Source organism: Callospermophilus lateralis, chromosome X (assembly GCF_048772815.1).
Source record: "Callospermophilus lateralis isolate mCalLat2 chromosome X, mCalLat2.hap1, whole genome shotgun sequence".
Taxonomy (NCBI): domain Eukaryota; kingdom Metazoa; phylum Chordata; class Mammalia; order Rodentia; family Sciuridae; genus Callospermophilus; species Callospermophilus lateralis.
The window spans coordinates 24,538,783-24,562,213 of NC_135325.1; the positions used below are offsets into that span (position 1 = coordinate 24,538,783).

The window sequence follows — 23,431 nt, forward strand, 5'->3', positions numbered from 1 at the left end:
AATACCCTTCCTCAGATGCAGCATGCTATGAAGTCTTATCCTTGAGCATCTTTGTTCATTAACAAAACAACCAGACACATCAGTGCACTGCCCACACCACATGCAAACATCAATAGAAAGGATAAAAAGGGAACCATATTGCCAGGCTTCTTAGGGGCTGGGGAAGGCACATTTCCTCGATGACAGCTAGAGTCATAGTACTACTATCTTAGCAGTCATCTGCTTCAAAGGAGCTTCTGGTTTTCTGGGGGCTATTAGAAGCAATGCCCAAACCTGGTTCCACTCAATGGCACCCCATGTTGGCACCCAAGAAATAGATGGATGACTCAAGACTGTTTTAAATACCTGTCTCATGAAAATGAAGACTAGCAGCAGAACATTTCTGACCTCCGGTGCAAATATTGTCCAACTTTGTCTGAAGATGGGAACATGCTCTCACCTGGAACAAATTTTCATAAGCAAATAATTTAATGGAAGATCATATATGAAGCTATTGGGGGGGTGCATTCCCTGATTTTTTTTTCCTCTTTGAAATCCATTCTGGAAAGTCATATTTCAGATGATATTGCATTCTAAAATTTTTTGCTACTTTATTAAATTGGGAATCCAAGTAGCTGAGTCTCAGGGTAGATCTGCTTGGCCTAAATGTTTTTATATAGCCAACAATACTATAGAATAATTCCAGTATACTGAAACACTGCATAATCTGACCAGAAAGATATTTAGAGAATTCTAGAAACCTTTGGGTTTGTTTCTATTCAGCAAGTGCATTGCACAGCTCCTAGTTTATCAGGATATTGAAGAAACTAATCTCTTGCACAACATTTGTCATCTTGCAAAAGATTATTCCCTAACTACATGGCTGAGAGAAAGCAATTGCACTGTTGCATAAAAATATTGGGTTGTTGAAATGTTACCCTTTAGAGAAATGTTAATTCTGAAACCAGCCTTGCTTTACTGTAGGGTTATAGCAACTGCAATTATGACACTGAGAAGGAAGGAGGAAATCTCATTCTTGTGGGTAGTTCCTCCTTAGAAAGTTTCATTCTATAGATACATTTCTCCAATGTGGCTAAGGAGATTTTTTTTTTTTTTTTTTTTGGTACCGGGGATTGAACCCACAGGCGCTTTACCACTGAGCCACATCCCCAGCCATTTTTAGTTTTTTTTTTTTTTTTTTTTTGAGACAGCATCTGGCTAAGTTGCTGATGGGGCCTTGAACTTTCCATCCTCCTGACTCAGTTTCCTGAGTAGCTGGGATTGCGGGCATGCACCACCAAGTCTGGTGAGAAAATTCATTTTTACAGGTTCAACAGTTTATCAAAACTTCAGATATTTTTCATACATTCTGCTGTAGAGATTTATTTATCCTACGTTTAGCCAATCCTAGGAAGATTAATCTGACTTGTAAATTTTTTTCTCTCTCTGAATCTTTTATTAGCTTTACTCTTTAACATATCTCATTTTCATTTTTGCTCTGATTACAGACTTGGAAATGGATAGTGGGTCCCATGTTCCTGTATCTCTGTGAGCGGTTGGTCCGGTTTTGGCGATCTCAGCAGAAGGTTGTCATCACCAAGGTATTGGTTAGATTAAGAATTACTAGTAGTCAGTGTCTGATTATATTGGACAATTCTACCCAAGTTCCTTATGTCTCTCCCTATGAACTGTCTTTTGCCCAGTTCATTTTGCCCCAGTTTCTTTTGATGAATTTAAAGCAGAGAGGAGACCTATAGTTTATTTCAATATACTTATTAGCCCATTCATCAAATGGTTGGGACTTTAACTGGAGACACTAGAAGATGCATTATGTGGGTAGTTAAAAATGAAGAATAAAATGAAGTGAGTCTTAAAATTTTCAGATGTCAAAAGAACTAAGGAACCAAGGGTAGGTCTGACTGAGGCTGAAATAATTTCTTAGGTCATTTTTGCCTCTTCTGTGCTTTATATATAATCACAGAATATCAAAGTGCCCAAAGTCTCAAGCAAATTAGTAATTAATTAAACTGCACCTTAAATCTGGTCTCCTAACACCAAGCCTAGAGGGGCTTTCCCCACAAACTCTTCTACAGGTTTTTTCCCCATAGATAAACATTCAGCTAACTAAATATAAATGGAAACTCCTTGTTACAATTTCCGGAAACATTAGGCAAGTCCATTCTTATCAAATGAAATTTAGTTCAACTCAACAAGTATTTACCAAAGGCCTGCTATGGGGTCATCTTTGCAAAACATACAAATTCCTTCTGTCCTTTGTCCAAACTTTTTTCATTTGATGTCTATGAAGGGTCATAGTAAAGCTAGTCCTGTTGGCATTGGAAGTCTTGCAATATAGGAAACCAAACAGTTCTCCTTTTTTGCTATTTATATTGTACTATAAGAAAAACCCCATAGATCAGCAAAAGAAGCTGTCACAAAATTCCCCTTACTGGACAAAACATGAGTGAACCTGACAAATATGTCTCTTAACCATCCTTGTAAGGAAAACTTGTTTTCCTGTAAAGAAAATTGATATTCATTTTCTTCTCAGACCAACAAATACAAGAAACAAGGTGTTATCTCAAAATACTCCAATGAGAATGCTGTCCACTAGTGTATCTTACTTAGTTAAATCCTATTTGTGCCTGTGATGGCAAAATTGCAATATGGCAAAGAAAAATTTTCATCACACAAAATGATGACATGGCAAACAATTTTCAACATAATTTTCTGGATTTGAAATGATTCTTTCCAACTCTGTATTTCGAAGCAGAAGGGAAGTTGGATACAACCATATCATATAAGATGTATTTAAATCACAAGCTTTGGAAATGTTTGACAATTCTTTGTGTGGTATTGGGGACAGAATCTAGGGCCACACATGCTAAACACATGCTTTACCACTGAGCTATGCCTCCAGCCAACTTCTTGGGGGGAATGGCATGGGTACTGGGGATTGAACCCAGGGGCACTCTACCACAGAACCACATTCCCAGCCCTTTTAAAAAAGTTTTATTTAAATTTTCATTTTGGGACAGGGTCTTGCTAAGTTGCCCAGGCTGGCCTTGACTCTGTGATCCTCCTGCCTCAGCCTCCTGAGTTACTGGGATTACAGGCATGTGCCACCACACCTGGGCCAACCAACAATTTTTATTAAAAGAATTTCCTACTCTCCCACAACTCTCTACCCATGAAAAGAAAAGCCCAGAAATATCAGACAACATTAAAAACTTACTATTTTGTTTCCATTGATTTTACTTTCCTTTGATGACCCTTGATTTATCTTTAGTTGTATAATATGAAGTTCTTTTAGGTATTTTAGGAATCATGAAAGAAACAGTATATTACTCTTTCTTTTTTTAATTCTTATTTTATTTTTAAGTGACACATAATTGTACATATTTAGAAGGTAAAATGTAGTGTTTTGATACATTATACTTTGTATAATGATCAAATCAGTGTAATTAGAATATACTTCACTTCAAACATATATCATTTTATTGTGGTGAGAAAATTCAAAATCCTCTCTTCTAGTTGGGCATGGTGACACATGACTGTAATATCAGCCACTCAGAAGGCTGAGGCAAGAAGATCTCAAGTTTGAGGCCACACTGGGCAAATTAGTGAGGCCCTAAGCAAATTAGTCAGACTCTGTCTCAAAATAAAAAAATAAAAAGGGTTGGGAGTATGTAGTTCAGTGATAGAGTACCCTGGGTTCAATACCTATTTACACACACACACACACACACACACACACACACACACAAACACACACACACACAGAGAAAAAAGAAAAATTATCTCTTTTAGCAATTTGAAATGTATATTATTGTTACTCATGGTCACCATCAGAACTTATTTGTGCTTTTTTGTTTGTTTGCAGTACTAGAAATGGAACCTAGGGGAACTCTACCATTGAGCTACATCTCCAGCACTTTTATTTTATTTTGAGACAGGGTGGGTTTTGCTAAACTACTGAAACTGGGCTCAAATTTGCAGTTATCCTGCCTCAGCCTTCCAAGTCACTGGGATTACAGGCTTGCGCCACTGCGTCTGGCCTTATTTCTCCTCTCTGTGATTTAGTATCTGTTAACCAACCTTTGCCCATCTCTCCCACCCCACTACTTACTCCATCCTCTGGTACCCACCGTTCTACTCTCAACTTGTACGAGATCAACTTTTTTAGATTCTACATATGCATGAAATCATGTGGTATTTGTCTTTCTGTGTTTAGCTTATTTCACTTAACATAATATCCTCTAGATTCATCCATGTTGTTATAAATGACAGGATTTTCTCCTTTATATGGCTGAATAGGTTTCCATTGTATGTATGTACCATGTTTTCTTTATCCATTCATCTGTTGATGGACACTTAGGTTGATTCCATATCTTGGCTATTGGGAATAGTGCTGCATCAAACATGGGAGTGTAGATAGGTCTTTGACAAAAAACAGCATGATACTTTCTGCATGGCTCTTTATTGTGTTCTATTTAAAAAAATAGTTATCTACTTATTAGTTGATGGACATCTGGATTGTTTCCATTTTTTGCTATTATGAGTTAAGCTGTTAGGAACATTTGGGTATATGCAGAATGAAGATGGCGGTGGATGGGAAGGAACTGGCTTGGGGAGAGATGACTCATGTGTTCCCCAAGCAGGGAAAAATGTATTGCATGGAATAGGACAGGTTCCAGGTGTGATTCAGGGTAAGTTCAGATAGTAGAGTTAACTGGGGGTGTTGGTATATAATAGCCTGTGGAATCTGCTTCTGTCCAGTTCTCAAGGCCCTGTCTCATCCCTGGGGAGATAGGAAGGCTGAGCAGGAAACTATCACCTTTTTCTCCCCTATTTTTTTTGTACCTTCCTTGACTTCTGAGAGAGAGAGAGAAAATCAGAATAGGCTGATGACTTAGGCTGGATTCCTTGGTAAAGACTCTGAGACAGAGAATTGTGTGCAGAAAGTTTACAGGGATGTGTTCTCAGGAACTGCATCTGTAAAGAAAGTACAAAAGATGGAATTGGGGAGAGGGAAATGGTGACCCTGACTTACAACATACTGGCAACTGTGGCCTCAGTTGATCCTACAAGGGGTGCTGGAGTTGAGATGGTCCCTTGGAGTTGTCCCAAATTTGGGAGAAACGACCAGATCTTTGTATCCCTTTGGCAGTCTATCATTGGCTATGGGCTACAGCTGAGGACAATTCCGAGTGACCAATTAGAGAACTTCCATGTTGGCCCTGAAGTAGAGACCTGGTTGGAACATCTTAGCTCAGCCTTTTATCCATATGGACATGGAAAGGGCAAATATTTGGGAAAAGTGTCACTTCCAGAGACATGTTTTGTTCCATAGGTGGTCACTCACCCTTTCAAAACCATCGAGCTACAGATGAAGAAGAAGGGATTCAAGATGGAGGTGGGTCAGTACATTTTTGTCAAGTGCCCCAAGGTGTCCAAGATGGAGTGGCACCCTTTCACACTGACCTCCGCCCCTGAGGAAGACTTCTTTAGCATCCACATCCGCATCGTTGGGGACTGGACAGAGGGACTATTCAATGCTTGTGGCTGTGATAAGCAGGAGTTTCAAGATGCCTGGAAACTACCTAAGTGAGTACAAGGCACATGTTACAAAGGTATAGGTGTTCAAGGAAAATGGCACCCAGCAGCTCCTCTTCCCCCACATCTCACTATGCTATCTCCTGAGTCTCTGACAAAACACAGAGATCCTAAGAATATACAGAGCCCTGTGTTCCCCATTGCATGTGTGTGGTATGCTTATGCATATTTTTAATGTCTTTATGTGAAATTAAAAATATTTGGACCAAATATTAGTAATATTTTCAAATTCCTTTAAGTTCGTTAATACCAAGTTACATTGACTTTTCTAACAAACTGAGCTGTAATGTATCAAAATTATCATTATAATAATAATAATTATTATTATTATTGTTGTTGTATAAGGATTGAACTCAGGGGCACTTTACTACTGAGCTATATTCCCAGCCCTTTTTATTTTATTTTTAAAAAGTATTTATTTTTTAGTTGCATTTGGACACAATACCTTTATTTTATTTATTTTTATGTGGTGCTGAGGATTGAACCCGAGCACTCTAGCACTAACTGAGCCACAACCTCAGCCCCCTTTTTATTTTTTATTTTGATACAGGGCCTCACCAAGTTGCTGAGGCTGGCCTTGAACTTGCAATCCTCCTGTTTCAGCCTCCTGAGTCACTGAGCCACTGTGACGGGCCAAAAATATTCTTAAATTTTAATCAGCACCATTTATTTGAGAGAAAATGCCAGGCATTATTGATTTTACATCACTCTCCCCACATGCCTAACATAGTATCAGGTACTTAACAGATGCTGAAGAAAAGTTTGTTGAATAGCTCAATCAATAGACAAAAGAGAAGTGGGAATAGCAAATCTATAGGATGTTATAATATTAGAAAATTCTCACATCAGTGTGCAATATAAGTAGGAATTTCAAGTGTAGGATGTCCTGGCAAGAGACAGAGATGTGTGTGTGCATGTCTTTTATTTTTTTTGTTTTTGTTTTTTTTTTTGTGTGTGTGTGTGTAAAAGAAGGAAAGGAGGATGGGAAGGTGAAAATATAGCCGTGGTGAGTTACCATGTTTTCAGTTAGCTAAAATTCCTCTTCTTATTTTCAACCCCAATGTTTGCACTAAGTTGTTTACTTGTTAATCATTTCATGGAAGAAAGTGCGTCATAGATACATGGCCCCAGTTGGAATTGCCGTATTGTACATCTGCAGTAGAATGAGAGCTCCATCTTACTGTGAAAAGCAGGACATCCCTTAACTACCTTCTCTCCGCTCCCATTCAGGATAGCTGTTGATGGACCCTTTGGTACAGCCAGCGAAGACGTGTTCCGCTACGAGGTGGTGATGTTGGTGGGAGCAGGGATTGGGGTTACGCCCTTCGCATCCATTCTCAAGTCGGTCTGGTACAAATATTGCAATAATGCCACCAATCTGAGGCTCAAAAAGGTAAGTTCCTTCATGTTTTAGAGGGCCTAGGGTGGCCATTCATTGCCAAATGAAGTGTGAAATCCCCTTCAGGGCAAGGTCGGCAGGGAACATGGAAAGTAAAGAAAAGCTTTTGTGGTTCCAGAGAGCCAGGCTTAGACTATTTGATAAATTAAATGTGCTTCTCTAGAAGCAGGCCTATTGGTCAAAGTAATTTAATACAGTATTTATATAGCATTACTGGATGTTCACAAGAAAGAAACTTGGGAAAGAAATATTTACAGCCCTAACCCTCCTCTTCCCTTTCTCTTTTTTCTCCTCCTTCGCCTCCTCCTCTTCCTAGTCCTCCTCCTTCTGCTGGGGATTGAACCCAGGGCCTGTGCAGGCTAGGCAAGTGTTCCACCACTGACCTATACCTCCATCCTCTTGTATATGTTCTTTTTTTCTGTGTGTGTCTTAGAAGAGTTTATTAAAAATCATTCCAGCTGGTTGCAGTGGTGGACACCTGTAATCCCAGAGGCTCATGAGGCAGAGGCAGGAGGATGGCAAGTTCAAAGCCAGATTCAGCAAAAGCAAGGTGCTAAGCAACTCAGTGAGACCCTGTCTCGAAATAAAATACAAAATAGGGCTGGGGATGTGGTTCAGTGGTTGAGTGCTCCTGAGTTCAAAGCCTCGTACCTCGCAAAAAATAATTCCATTTATTCCTCACTTTTGAGGATGAAAGTGCGATTAAAATTAATTGATTTACATCAATGCAAACCTTTTTTTTTTTTTTTTTGGTACCAAGGATTGAACCCAGGGACACTTCATCACTGAGCCATATCCCCAGCCTCCACCTCCAGCCCTTTAATTTTGAGATAGGGTTTCAATAAGTTGCTTAAGGCCTCCCTAAGTTGCTGAGGCTGACCTTGAATTTGTGATCCTCTTTCCTCAGCCTCCTGGCTGCTGGAATTACAAGTGTGAGCCACCATGTCTTCCCCCTTTTTCTTAGAGCTTTATAGTTATACATGAGACAAACCTTTTAAATAAGGTTTTAATAAAAATAATAGTAAATGTGGATGTCTATCTTCTTTTCTAATATTCTTTTTACAGGCTTACATATTTTTGGAAATTAGTAAATTTCAACTATGTACAATTTTATATCCTGATTTTTAAAACACAGAAAACATTTTTTCAGAGACATCATAATGTTTTCTAAGACTTCATAATGTTGATTTTTAACGATTCCCTCCTATTCCATTGGGAAGATGCAGACTAATTTTTCTTCCATCTGGGATTATATATTGAGATAGAATCAATTTTTTTAGGCCTTTAACTCTTTTTTTTTCAGGCTGAGGGCAGGAGACCTGAAACTTTTTGTTTCTAATGGATGTCTCCTCAGGATAAATTCCCAGGGGATTGTTACATGTAAATTACCTGATGAAGGACATCCTCAATAAATGCTGAGTCACTCTAGTAACTATAAAGATAAATTTTGATGGGTACATTGAGCCTACCTTGACTTTTTCTAATGTTATATAGTTATTTTTTATGTTTTGTGTTTAGAATTCTTCCCCTTTACCTCTTTTCTATGTGGAGGAGGAATGGGTTAAACTATTTATTTTTTCCTGCTAGTCTACTTTCCTCGTGTCTTTCTGAGAGGAGGTACAAGGGATGTCAGGGCTTCTGGGGGAGAAGAAGTAACCAGTCCAAGATGGAAAATAGGTGGACTAGAGACTTGTTTTTTCTTTGAACTATGTATTTCTTTCTTTTTTTTTTTCCTTTCTTTTTGTGGGGGGCAGGTACTGGGGTTTGAACTCAGGGACATTTGACCACTGAGCCCCATCCCCAGCCCTATTTTATATTTTATTTAGAGACAAGGTCTTACTAAGTTTCTTAGCACTTCACTTTTGCTAAGGCTGGCTTTGAACTCGAGATCCTCCTGCCTCAGCCTCCTGAGTCACTGGGATTACAGGCAGGCGCCACCGCACCCAGCTGAACTACGTATTTATGAGGCCAAGTTAGTTATTTACTGCCCTGCCAGGGCCTATGAAATGTTCAGAACTTGCTGAAAACCTATGTTGCTAGGCATTCTGAGCATCAGGAAAAAAAGTTAGGGGGACAGTAGCAATGCATGTGTTCATGCTGCGGGAACCCATGCCAATACAATCTGCTCTGGGATCCGTCCTTTTCCAGATCTACTTCTACTGGCTGTGCCGGGATACACATGCGTTTGAGTGGTTTGCAGACCTGCTGCAGCTGCTGGAGTCCCAGATGCAGGAGAGGAACAATGCTGATTTCCTCAGCTACAACATCTACCTTACTGGCTGGGATGAGTCTCAGGTGAGAATAAAGATCCAGGTCTCAAGTCCTTCCTTTAGTGTCCAGGGCTTGCCCACTTTCCTTTGGTTATTGGTGTGTCCTGTGTACTATTTTTTTCCCCAAGAATGTCAATGGATTCTAGTGATCTAGCTCATTCACTCTAACTCAGCATCGCCACCTGTAGACTGTTGAGACTAGATTCAAAGCTAAGGACTCTTAGAGGGAATAAAGGGCAAACCTTTGACATTATTAATGCAATGCTCCCATTCGGGAGTCCAAAACCAGACAGACAAAATTTGCCAGGGGACAATGGGGAAAAATGTGTGTGTGTTCCTTTAATTCATATGTTTATGCATGTTTTATAATATACTTAATATGTTTATAGTTATTAACTATATGCAGTCTGCCCTCCTTATGAATCAGTTCTGCATCTGTGGATTGAACCAACCACTGATAATAAATATTGGAAAAAAAACTTGGATCTGTTTTGAACATGTACAGGCTTTTTTTTCTTGTCATTGTTCCCTAAATAATACAGTGTGCAACACGTACATAACATTTACACTATTTTAGGTAATATTAGAATCTAGAGATCATTTAAAGTATATTTGGAGGATGTGCATAGACTCTTTTTTATTTTTATTTTTCCAGTAATGGGAGTTGAATCCAGGAACCCTCTACCACTGAGCTACATCCCCAACCCTTTTTATTTACTTTTGAGATAGGGTCTCACTAAGTTGCCCAGACTGGCCTTAAACTTAGATCCTCCTGCCTCAGCCTCTTGATTTGCTAACTTCTATGCAAATACTACACCATTTAATATAAAAGATTTGAGCACCACAGGTTTGGGTATCTAAGCAGGAGGGGTTTAGAACCAATCCCCTGTAGACACAGAGAGAGACTGAACTGCACACCAGGTACTGTGGTTAAAGTTTAGATACATTGTCTAATTTTATGCTCTCAACAACCCTATGAGATCGCTACTATTATTATCCACATTTTACTGATAAAGAACCAAGGCCCAGAATAGATTAAGTCATTTGCCTAAAGGCACCTGGCAAGTAAGTGGCACAGTCAGAATGTTCCAGAGACTGCAGTCTTAGTGACTACCAGTAGTTAATGATTATTAATAGTAAATAAACCTCTATATAGCTAAAGAAGGTGAGACATATGTGTGATGTGTGTGTGTGTGTGTGTGTGTGTGTGTGTGTGTGTGTGTATTTCAAAAGAAAGTGTGCTTTCAATACTGTTCAGAGGCCACTATAATAAAATCAGCCAGTAGTTCTCAGCTGGGGGTAATTTTGCCCACCTCCCCAGGCCCCCCAAGGAGATTTGGCACTATAAACATCTTACAATTGACAAGCTCCTGCAACAGTACATGAAGCCTCTTATAAGGTTCTTAATCTCATTCATGAGGGAGGAGCCCTCTCGACCCAATCACCTCTTAGAGGTCCTACCTCTTAATGCTATAACATTAGAGACACCTGAAATTTTGAAGGAAGACATATTTGGAGCACAGCAGCTGGCTCTAGCTAGGCATTGGCTCCTCAACCCTGGCATCTTTCACTTACATCCTGTTACTGTCAAGAGTGCCATTTCATTTGGGTTTTGTTTTGTTTTGGTACTGGGGATTGAACCCAGGGATGCTTGGCCACTGAGCCACATCCCCAGCCCTTTTTATTTTAAACTTTGAGTCAGAGTCTCACTAAGTTGTTTAGGGCCTTAATAAGTTGCTGAGGCTGGCTTTTGAACTTGTGATCCTCCTGCCTCAGCCTCTTGAGCCACTGAGATTATAGGTGAGCACCACCGTGTCCAGCTAATTTGGGTTTTTAAATTATTGCCTATCATAGATTCTCCAAGTCTTAGAAGAGTCTTGTAGTAAATGTAGATTCAGGGATACATGACCATAAGAACTGATGCTTCAGAAAAAGCAGTTTTAAGATATCGTTTCTGGGGGCTGGAGTTGTGGCTCAGTGGTATAGCACTCGCCTAGCATGTGTGAGGCCCTGGGTTTGATCCTCAGCACTACATAGAAATGAATGGAGTAGGGGTATTGTGTCCAACTACAACTAAAAAAATATTTTTTTAAAAAGATACCACTTCTCCGATTTAAAAACAAAACAGTAAAACCCCTTTGACAAAAATGAAACCCAGGAGAAAAATCTATGATTTATAAATTGTTTTACAGTTTTGCTATTTTATTTATTTAGGTACCAGGAAGTGAACCCAGGGATGCTTTACCACTGAGTCACATCACTAGCTATTTTTAAAATTTTTCATTTTTGAGACAGAGTCTCACTGAGTTGCTTAGAGCCTTGCTAAGTTGCTGAGGCTGGCCTTTGAACTTGTGACCCTCCTGCCTCGGCCTCCTGAGTAGCTGGGATTATAGGCGTGCCCCACCATGCCCAGCAATAACAGCTTTACAATTTTAAAAAGCCAGACACAGTTTTTTTTTAAATAGGAAACTTATGTGCATTGAAAAAAATAATTATTTTGCTTTGGAAAACTGGTCCCATAGCATTATGAAAAAAAGTGACCATCTTTTGATTTTCCTTTCTTTTTAAAATTGTTTGTACCATTTTACTATTCACTTATTTTTGCATTACTGAGGAGCCAGGGGTGTACCAATGAGTGCTCTACCAATGAGCTACATCATCAGCCCTTTTTCATTTTTTAAATTTTGAGACCGGCTCTCACTGAGTTCCCCAGACCAGTCTCAAGCTTGTGATCTTCCTGCCTCAGCTTCCTGGAGCAGGTTGGATTACAGGTGTGCGCCACTGCACCTGGCTGTGACTCTCTTTCTAAACCCCGCCCCCCATCCTCATCATCCATCCCCTGCCTGGTGAATTTAATATCTGATTTATTTTAAAAATACATTTAATTTTATCCACTTTTATGAAAAATACCTTTTGTTCAAGCTGAGGCCCCCTAGAACAGTAGCAGGAAAAGAGCAAGTACACACAGCACAGCTTCAAGTTTGATTTAATGTCCTGTTAAGTTACGAAAATAGGACTATATTTTAGTCTGTGAATATGTCAGTTCTTAGTGATTCTCCCAAATGAGTGGAGTACATTAGGGTGAGGAGAGAAGCTCAAAGAAAGGAAAGAGTAAAACAGTGTATTGGGGGAGTACACGCCTGTAATTCCAGCGACTCAGGAGGCTGAGGCAGAAGGATTGCAAGTTTGAGACCAGCCTCAGCACCCCTGAGTTCAATTCCTGGTACACACACACACACAGAGAGAGAGAGAGAGAGAGAGAGAGAGAGAGAGAGAGAGAGAGAGAGAGAGAGAGAGAGAGAAAGAGAGAGAGGGAGGGAGAGAGGCAGAGAGAGACAGAGACAGAGACACAGAGAAAGACAGTGAGACAGTACCCACACTTCAATGCCTGACTCAAATGCCTTCAACCTTCCCTTAGCCTCCCATTCTAGACCTTCCTTCTTTGTTCTCATTAGGATGCTGTGTCTCTTCCTGGCACTCATCACAGCCAATTCTACAAATTATGTCATTTATATTTATACTTCAAGGTCTCCCCTTCTGGAGGGGAAATTGTTAGAGAGAATCCAGTTTGTTTATCTTTGTTTTTCATCTAGCCTCCAGTTTGGTGCCTTGGGGTATGCAACTGTACCTGTGTGTGTGTCACAGCATGCTTCTTTTTCCTGAATTCATGTCCTTTGCTGCAGGCCAATCACTTTGCTGTGCACCATGATGAGGAGAAAGATGTGATTACAGGCTTGAAGCAAAAGACTTTGTATGGACGGCCCAACTGGGATAATGAGTTCAAGACAATTGCCAGTCAACATCCTAAGTAAGGAATCCCCTACCAGGCTGTTCATTTCATTTTCCCCCTCCCCTCCCCTCCCCTCCCCTCTCTTCCCCTCCCCTCCCCTCCCCTCCCCTCCCCTCTCCTCCCCTCCCCTCCCCTCCCCTCTCCTCCCCTCCCCTCCCCTTCCCTTTGATACTGGGGGGGGTGCTTTACAATTGAGCTACACCCCATTTCTTTTTTATTTTGATTCAGGGTCTTGCTACATTGGTGAGGCTGGCCTCAAACTTGTGTTCCTTCTGCCTCAGCTCCCCCAGTAGCTGGGATTACAGACATGTGCCACCATGCCTGGCTCATCAGGGTGTTCTTGAGGCTTTTCATCTACTTTAGCAGTGGCTCCCAAGCATGCCTACATTTCTATATTCTAGAAACTAAAGATACCCATGTTACTATACTGGGGTTGAATTCATGTCCAACTGGAAATTCCTGATAACTGTATCTTTAGGAGGGAACCTTTAAATCACAGCAAACTTGTCTGGGGGGTTATAGAAAATAAGAATCTCAGGTCCCCCCCTCAGACTTTTTTAACTACCTATCCCAAGCAGGGTCATGGTTTTGTTTCTGTTGCCTAAATCTCACTAGTGTATTCACTTCTTTTAAATATTCATATAATTTACACTTATAATTAAGGAGACACTACACTCCTCACTTTCAGTTATAGCTGCTGCTTCTCCTCCCTCCTCCTCCCCCTCCTCCTCCCCTCCTCCTCTCCCTCCTCCTCCCCCTCCTCCTCTCCCTCCTCCTCTCCCTCCTCCAAATTGCTGGGATTACAGACATGTGCTACTACCATGCCCTCTTCAATTATAGTTTTTGAATCTAAAATTGTAAGTTGATTGCTGTCCCAAGGTTCTTTCTGCCCTCACTAAAGCTTTACCCATCAGGAGACCTTGAGATCTCCCATCTTGCTTGAACATATGAAAAACTCAAGAGCTCGCCATGAATATATACATTCCACCATTGTTTCTTACACTATAATGAACATACAATTCAACTGGTTATATTTTTTTAAATGTAGGTTCTGGGGGGCTGAAGTTGTGACTCAGTGGTAGAGCACTTGCCTAGCACGTGTGAGGCCATGGTTTCGATCCTCAGCATCACATAAAAATAAACAAATAAAATAGAGGTATTGTGTCCAACTACAGCTAAAAAATAAATGTTTTTTTAAAAATGCAGATTCTGATTTACTTGTTCCAGGGTGGGACTCAAGAATCTGCATTCTTGGGGCTGGGTTGTGATTCAGTGGTAAAGCGCTTGCCTAGTATGGGTGAGGCACTCGGTTTGATCCTCAGCACCACATACAAATAAATAAATAAAATAAAGGTATTGTGTCCACGTACAACTAAAAAAACAATATTAAAAAATATGCATTCTTAAAAAGCCAATTCCAGAACTGGGCACAGTGGCACATGCCTTAATCCCAGCAGCTTGGGAAGCTGAGGCAGGAGGATCAAGAGTTCAACGCCAGCCTCAGCAACTTAGTGAGGCCTTAAGCAACTCAGTGAGACCCTGTCTCTAAATAAAATACAAAATAGGGCTGGGGATGTGGCTCAGTAGTTAAGCATCCCTGGGTTCAATCCCTGGTACCCCCCCCCTCCAAAAAAAGCTATTGATCTGGAACTACCATTGAAGAGCACAGACTTAAATTCTTTGAGGGAGAGAGACACACTAACCTGTCAAAGTTGGGGTATCTAAAGAGGGTTTGCAATCTTTGTAATGTTTTGAATAACCAATAAAAAAAAATAAAGAGGGTTTGCTCTTAATTTCAAGGTGCCAGAAAGGGTTTTGGGGGCTCAGAACCATGAAAGGAAGTAGCTCACAGACTCACAAATTAACCACCATTTTCTCTATGGTAGAAGTTTCCAAAAACGCTTCTTAGAATTCATTCTCTAGGGAAGTCAACTGCCTTTTGAAATATCCAGCTGTCCCCACAAGCAGGGCTGAGTCTCCAACCTGCAGAGTAATCTGAACTCTTGCCATTTGTTATATATGAATATATATTTTAGTTGTCAATGGATCTTTTATTTTTATTTATTTATATGTAGTGCTGAGGATTAAACCCACATAGGCCAGCAAGCACTCTACTACTGAGCCACAACCCCAGCCCAACTCTTGTCATTTGTAGAAAAGACAAAGGAACAGATAGGATTTAGCCCTGAGGCCTCAGATTGATAGGAAATCCCCCACCTGCTTTATAGTCCATCTTATTCCAAAGTCTGAAACTGTTTTTTTTTTTTTTTTTTCCTTCTTTCCCCGAAAGTACCAGAATAGGCGTGTTCCTCTGTGGTCCTGAAGCCTTGGCTGAAACCCTCAACAAACAGTGCATCTCCAACTCTGACTCTGGCCCTCGGGGAGTGCATTTCATTTTCAACAAGGAAAACTTCTAACACTTCCATGAGGAAACAAATATAGGTTATTCTGGATCAAATGCCCAAATAATGTTGGTTGGATGTAAGCTCCCTCCTCTTAAAAAAAAAGGAGGAAAAGAAACTATAATGTAATGGATTCCATGAAAGGAATATCAATGCTTGTTTGCGAGTGAGAAGTTACATTTTTATGGCGCTTTAGGGTTTGCAAACTACTTTTACAAACATTATTTCATCTCTTTCTTCCCATATTGTCAGAGGGAGGTGGGACAATGATACCTGACTCATTTTTAGGCTAAAACAATGGGGCCTTGAAAGGGTTCAATAGGTTCCTTAGAATTATGGACCAGTGGAGCCAGCAAAGAGTACCTTTTCTCCTCATCCATCTGCAGAGACCGGGTCTAGGCCATCTGACTACAAATTTGGTAACCTTCCCACAACACCAGGCTGCTTCAAAAATCAGTTTTTATACTCTTCCAAAGAAACAGAAAACCAATCCTTTCCCTTTTGTGTCATCTTTTTAAAAAATCATTATTGCCATATTGAAAATTTTCCAGTTAGCTGGGGGATGATATATGCTGAGAGTGATTCAACACTTCCTAGTGACAGTTTTGACATCTCAGCATATTCCAGCTTTCCAACATAGCAGCCTAATTGAATCAGAGATTCATCCTACAAATGAATATTGCAGAGATTGAAGTTAATCAAGTATTTAACATTTAACATGGTGCTTGGCAGAGAGTGGATACTTAAGAACAGTTTGTTGAATGAATGAATGAATTAAAAGACATTAAGAACTGGGCAATGTCAGAGTAGAACTAATAGAAGGACTTACACAGAATTACCTAAGGAAATAACTTCTGTTACTCTTAGGGAGCAAAGGATGCTGGTTCTCCTGAGAGTAGAGAACAGACTAAGGATACTAACCAGTAAATGGCCTGGAGAGTTCTGTAGGCTACTATTTGAAGCAAGGAATGAGAAATGGAGGCAGAGAACTGATCTCTTGCCTTAACTCAACCTGGCTTCTCTAGTTCTGGTTCCTATCCTATGAAAGAAGAGCACACCGATTTACTGATAGAAATATTCTTCTCCAGTCAACCTTTGTGAATTTCAAACTTGAAATTTGTGACAAATATGTATTTGATAATGTGCATCTAGGTTAAGTACAGCCCACCCCTTGTTTTACTTTTACACACACACACACACACACACACACACACACACACACACCAGTGGATCTTATGTGTGTGACTAATGGTTTATTTTTATTGTATCATCATCATCTCCTCCTCCCCCTCCTTCTCCTCGTCCTCCTCCTCCTCTTCTTCTTTCTTTTCCTCTTCCTAAAATGTACATCCTAGAAACAAAAACCCCCAGTTAACTGTGTAGATATTGAATTCACACCCAATAGAATGTTCTGGATATCCATGAGTTCAAGAAAGAGGATCTAAATCACTGTTAGTTAGACCAGAGCCTTTTTAAAGAACTGCTCCCATTTATGGGAATTAAAAACTGCTTTATTTACCCCACTTTCTGAGGCTGCAGATATTTAGAACTATATAGCTTTGGTAATGAGGAAGAAAGAGAAGAAAGCAGGGGGAGGGGGGAAAAAGAATTCCTTAAGGGTCAGGAAGAGGACAGGTGAATGAGAAAAACAAAAAACAAAACAAAACAACAACAACAACAAACAAAAAACAAAACAACAACAACAAACAAAAAACAAAACAAAAACAGAAGGGGCAGCTGATTTCACATTGGTCACTTCTTACACCAGATTTCTTTTCTTTTCTTTCTTTTGGTACTGGGGATTGAACCCAGGGGTGCTCTATCACTGAGCTACATTCCCAGTTCTTCTTATTTTTTATTTTGAGACAGGGTTTTGCTAAGTTGCTGAGGCTGGCCTCAAACTTGAGATCCTCCTTCCTCAGCCTCCCAAGTCCCTGGAATTACAGGCCTGTACCACCATAGCCAACTATCCCAGATTTCTTAATTTTGCATATAATGAATATAATGAAGGAGACATACATAGATTTATCTTATGTTGATTACATATGATATTGAATCTTTTAAACTCTGGTCACAAATTTTGATGCCAAGTGGGCATACTCAGGAGACTGGAATGAACTAAGTAAGAAAGTTGTTCATTGTAGTGCTACTGTTCCTTTGGTCCCCCAGGATTTCAGGGCATTGAGGGCCAGTTGTGATAAATAAGGCCTTCCTGGATGTGTGAATGTTGCCTCTAAGAAGTGTACAGAAGTTTTCCACTGGAAGAAAGTTCGATCCAGCAGCCTAGGTATAAGTTCATTCATTCAACACATTTATTGTACTATTACTATGGCTCTGGTACTGCATGTATAGTTGCAGTGCTTTCAAACCAAAGTGTGAGCAGGAAGAGAAACCTCAGTTTTAAGGACACTGCTCATACCGGTTCTTTCTAACCTAGATGTCAGAAGTAAAACCAGCTCCAGTTATTGCTCTGAGAATATTTCTCTGGAGTTTTCTACCTTTGACAACAACACAGTTAGCAAAATAGATCTGCCTGTGTTATTCTGGTTATGAGATGAAAAATGAATGTAAAAGTGCTTATCATTATAAGAGCTTCCTTCTCTATTCTTCTCCCAAGTTCCTAGCCATCAGTGATCAGCTCGCCAGTACAGCTTTTTTTAGTGTTTAGTATTTAGCATTAAGTAACACATGCTGAGAGAATAATGAAGCATTGTTTTTAATCTCAAGGTTATGAAGGCTTTTCTTAATTCTGCTTTTGCAATATTGTGTTTATGAAATTTGAATTCTTGCAGGCATTGCATGTGAATAGATTTTTTTGGAGAGAGGAGCTGGGAGATAGTTCCCAGGATGAACTATTAAAACTGTTGTTAACCATTAAAAATAATGAGCTCTCCCTGTGTCTGTGTTATTGAAATTGGTACTAAAGGGTGAATGCAGCTAGCAGGGATTTTCTCTGCCCTGGTAGGGTGGAGAGTCTCTTATGTTTAGGTAGACAACATACCAGACGTTGCATAGTGTATAGATTGGGGAGGGGAAACTGAGGTCTAAGTTTCATGTCAATGTCCCAACGATCCCCATAGTACTGGTATGAGGGAGTGCCACTTCCCATTGTGGACAGAATTTGGAAGACATAGGAGCCCCAGTATGTCCTCTTTTTTCAATTTCCACTGGTCTTTCATGTTCTAACTTCACAATTAAATGTCATCAAGTTCGACTGTGGACGTGTGAACTCATGGTTCTGTTCTAAATGAGCCCGCCCCCCCCATATGATCCTCACTATCTAGGAAATGTAGAGGCCTGCGGATGTGGCTTCCTGAGGGAGTCCGTGAGTGCTGCCATGGAGGGAAAGGACATTACCTCCAACAATGAGCAATCATAGGAATAGCAAATGTTGAGTGAACACCTCCCACTATGCCAGATAGATATTTTACACATACTTCATTTAATCCCTCAGCAACACCTCTAGGTAGCATTTTGTCACAATTTTATTGATAAGAAAACTGAGTTCGGACAGCAACATCCCTGTTCTTTATACTCCACTAGCAGATTAGATAAGGTATAAGTAACCAAGAATATTCTCAAAGTTATTATACTAGGTACAAACTATGCACTGGATCACAGTGGTGGTATAGACCAAATGTTTTGGTATCTTAGTTTAGAAACACTGAATAACCTGATTCATGCTAATTTTGACTCTCCAGGTAAGGGAGAATCTATCTAGAAGTATAATTATGTTGCTTAGAGAAAAAAAGGTTCTAGTGATTCACTTTAAATTTACTTGCTATATTTATTTTATTTGTAAATTATTTCTATCTTTCAGGAAATGGCCAATTATTGTTCAGTGGTGTGTGTGTGTGTGTGTGTGAGAGAGAGAGAGAGAGAGAGAGAGAGAGAGAGAGAGAGAGAGAAATTTGCATCTGTAAGAAGCCAAATCATAAGAGGACAGAATTTCTCAGCTATAAATGATGTTGGGCAAAACACAAATTGCTGACAAAGGATAGGAAATCTGACCACTAGAGATTTCTAATAAGAGGGATAATAATCCACCAGATGGCCTGAGAGTCTTTTAAAACTATTGTCTTTGCTATCTTGTGATGGCGGTTGGGGAATGAAATAGTCTAAGCAATTGGATATTCCAGTTAATTATTGCTACTTGTGCTAGCAATTTTCAAGGAATTATGAATTTCAAACCATAAGAAAAAATGAAATCCCCAATATACCACTTTGTAGATAAAAGGAAGTACTAGGAAAGGGAGCACATGAGCAGAGGCCACTCTGGGTTTATTTTCTGGATCTTACTCTGAAAACTTACAACAGATAAGACTGCATTTATCTGTCTTTTGGAAAAAGCCCAAAATATTATATTAAGAAACTTCATCCTTCCAAGGAGACCACTTCAAAGATAGCAAACTCCCTGGGTTCAATCCTCAGTACCCACCCCCCCAAAAAAAGCAAACTTGAATTATGCAAAAAAAGCAAGCTCAAGAGGTCTTTATAAATCTTAATATTACCTTAAAATATTAAGTAATCACCAAGTTTACCATTATGTTAGATCACTTGATTGCTAAATGTCGTTTCCTCTTTTAAGTTATGTAATTTCCATTTATGTAACAATAGAATTCACTAACCCACCCACGTTTGTGGGAAAAGCTAAACATTGCTCTTCGGGGTCACATGGAGACAAGTCAGGTCATGAGGAATGAATCACATTTGTCCTTCCTAAGAGATATTAGAGCAAATTTCAGATACCCTTGTGTTGGCTGAGAAGAAAAAATCAAGCTGTCTAAAGATCACCCAGTGGTACTGCATGTGTTTGTATTGGCTGAAAACCCCAGGTCACTTTATTGATGTGGCAGTTAATCCAGATCTAGCTGTTGAGGGTCTGCAGAGCAATAACTGATCATCCAGTTTTCCACTTGGGAGTTCTGCATCATCCATGGCTAAACCATCACACTTAGACATCTGTGTTGTCAACTACTTGCTTCGTTCAGTTCTGCTGGGGCCAATGTCCCTGTTGCTTTACTGATCTCTTACCCATATATTACTATCAACATATATTATCCATATATCTCTTCCAACTCACAAAGAAGTGAACGGGAAGATAGCCTTTTAGAAAATGAGTTTTTGCATTTTTTTTTCCTTTGGAGAAAATAATCAATGAATTTTACTTGCCACTTTACATTTAAAAATACATTTTGAGAAAAAGAAACTCAGTTGCCTACTTCCCCCATGGCCCTGTGAGACGAAGAAACTGAAGATGCCTACGTAAATTTTGGTTCAGGTTTGTTAAATGGTCTACTTGGAATGAGTTGCTCTATCTTTAAATTCCTTGATTACATAGTGGCTAAGTACATTGCATTGAAAATTCCAGTATATACAACGGCCGGAGCTGGGGATTGAAGCCAGGGCCTCATGCATGCTACGAAAGCACTGTATCATTGAGTTACACTCCCAGCCCATAACCATGGAGTTTTAAATTTGAAATATTCCATTTTTTTAAAAAAAAATTATTTTGAGTAGGGTCTCGATAAGTTGCTTAGGGCCTTGCTAAATTGAGGCTGACCTTGAACTTGTGATCTGCCTGCCTCAGCCTCCTGAGTTTCTGGGATTATAAGCATGCCCAAACTTTAAAACTTGGACAGAATTAAAATAATAAGAAGATCTTGTTATTAATGTTAATGTTGAAGATCTCTTCTACATTAACAGGAGAATGGATAAAGAAATTGTGCTGTATTCTGCAAGTGAATGGTATGCCCTGGTTAAAAAGCAAATGAGCTCTTGCCAGGCATGGTGGTGCACACCAGTAATCCCAGCAGCTTGAGAAGCTGAGGAAGGAGGATTACAAATTCAAAGCCAACCTCTGCAATTTAGGGAAGTCCTAAGCAATTTATCGAGGCCTTAAGTAATTTAGCTAAATAAAAAAAGAAAAGGGCTGGGGATGTGGCTCAGTGGTTAAGTCTCCCTGGGTTCAATCCTCAGTACCCCCCCCAAAAAAAAGTAAATGAGCTCTAACACATATATTAATATCAACATGGATAAATAAAAACATAAGTTAATAAAGGAAGTTGTAGAAGTATTAAAAATACATTTTGAGAAATCTGCTTTAAGATATTGTTTATTAGAGCTCTGTGGAGAGCTGAGAGAGATGCTCAGCTTTAAGCACCATTCCAGGTGGAGAAAACCACTCTAAATAAAGAGAGCTGGGTTCCCCTCATCAACGTCCCCCTGGAACTGCACAGGGTGTGGTGGAGAGGAGCCTTTTGAATGTAACACTTGAATGATCTGTTCCTCTATCTCCTGGTGCAGGCGGTACTTCTATTGTTTGTCCTCTAGGTGGAGCTCCAAGAAACTGGGAACTGGGGTACAATATAAGAGGACTGTTTCATTTTGAGGCTACCTCTAACATTTGGGGTAGCGGGGACCCTTTCCCAATGCAGCGAGTGTCAGAAAAGCTTACTGATGACAGGGAGACTGTGAGGCAGATGGCATCTGTAGCCACAGCTAATCACTCCCTCTTTCTTCCTTCACTTTGCTTTCAGACTCCTCATGGACTCTTTTTGAGTTTTCTTCTTATTTCACTGCCTGTGTTACATAGAGTCTTTTCCATCTTTTCCATCTCAGTAAGTGGAAATTCCATTTTTGGTCCAAACTTTAACATTTCCCTGACATGCATATACCACATGAAAATCATCGAATCCTATCAACCCTACTTTCAAAACACTGCCAGAAATCTAACCACTTCTTTCAGTAGTCAGGTTACTATGTCACTACTCTGCTCATAACCATCAGTGCTGCATCATCTCACAGAGATTGTCATCTATGACCAGGTCCTGTATTACCTAGCTGATCCTATTTCCCATCACTCTCTCCCTTTCTGAGTTTCACTAATCCTGACCACCATGCTGTACCTCAAATGTACTGATATTGGTCCCATCTCAAGATCTTTATATTTGTGGTCACTCTGGCTGGGATGCTCTTTTCCCATATACCTGTGCGGCTTGCTCCCTCACCTCCTTCAGATTGCAACTGAAACAGTATCTATAGTGGAGAGATCTGCTCTGACATTCCCATCTAACATAGCAGCCCTGCCACCATCCTCTGCTTGAGTCCCCCCTGTCTTCCTCCTCAGTGTAATTTCTTATTTCTGTAGAGCACCCATTATCATCTGGACATATTTCTTTATTCTCTGTCTCTCCACCAGAATGTAAACTTGATGAGGGAACATTTTGATCATTTGTTTCCCCAGAGTGTGGAATAGTGTTTGGCACACAGTGAACATGAAGTAAATATTATTGCATGAATTACTGACCTAACTCTGTTGCACGTGGAAAGAGACCAGGGAAAGAGAATGGGTCTTGGAAGTTTGGGCAGAGGAGGCCTTGGAAGGGCCACTGAGGAATGAACACACGTGAGACCCAGCTGAGCAGCCTCAAAAGAAGCAAACAAACCAGGAAGCATTAGAATTCTGGTGATTTCTCTGCAGAAGAGTCTCTACAAATCAGAAATTGCAGCTGGTTCTTAGAAACCTGGGAAATGTGGTCTCAGTGTGATGAGTTTCGGTTTTGACATATTTCGACCATATTAACGCAGGGATGGATTTTATAGGAAAAACTGGAGATCTATGAGCATTCATCTTGGGTGAGGGGCCAAAGTGAGCAAAGAGCCAGCATTTTGAATCTCAGAGCACAAACTGCAGGTTCTTCAATGCACTATCAATGGCATCATTCTGACCCCTGGTGGTGGCACAGCTACACTGCAAGAGGAGACAAATACCTTGAAGATGAGAAAGCAAAACCAAAAGTTCAAAGTAATATCTTTCAAAGTGTGTTCCAACCATTATCGTTGGGGTGTCCAGCTGGGATCCAGGTCCTTGGTGTCTCGAACAAATAATTGAGCAAGACACAAACAAGTAACAGGCAGAGTACAGAGTTGTTGAAAATGGAGGTGAAGGTAGCACTCCCTAAGAGGGGAGTGG

At 40.1% G+C, this 23,431-nt stretch overlaps 1 protein-coding gene across 1 annotated transcript in view; it reads left to right on the forward strand.

The window, feature by feature from the left end:
- Positions 1-17,183, forward strand: part of Cybb (cytochrome b-245 beta chain) — a 43,805-nt gene extending 26,622 nt beyond the window's left edge. Inside the window, exons 8-13 of the mRNA XM_077106312.1 lie at positions 1,488-1,580; positions 5,333-5,586; positions 6,826-6,988; positions 9,143-9,289; positions 12,948-13,072; positions 15,345-17,183. Coding sequence (XP_076962427.1) covers positions 1,488-1,580; positions 5,333-5,586; positions 6,826-6,988; positions 9,143-9,289; positions 12,948-13,072; positions 15,345-15,471 — 909 coding nt within the window. The 3' untranslated portion in view covers positions 15,472-17,183. The remainder of the gene's footprint in view (positions 1-1,487; positions 1,581-5,332; positions 5,587-6,825; positions 6,989-9,142; positions 9,290-12,947; positions 13,073-15,344) is intronic.
- Positions 17,184-23,431: the final 6,248 nt, after the last annotated feature.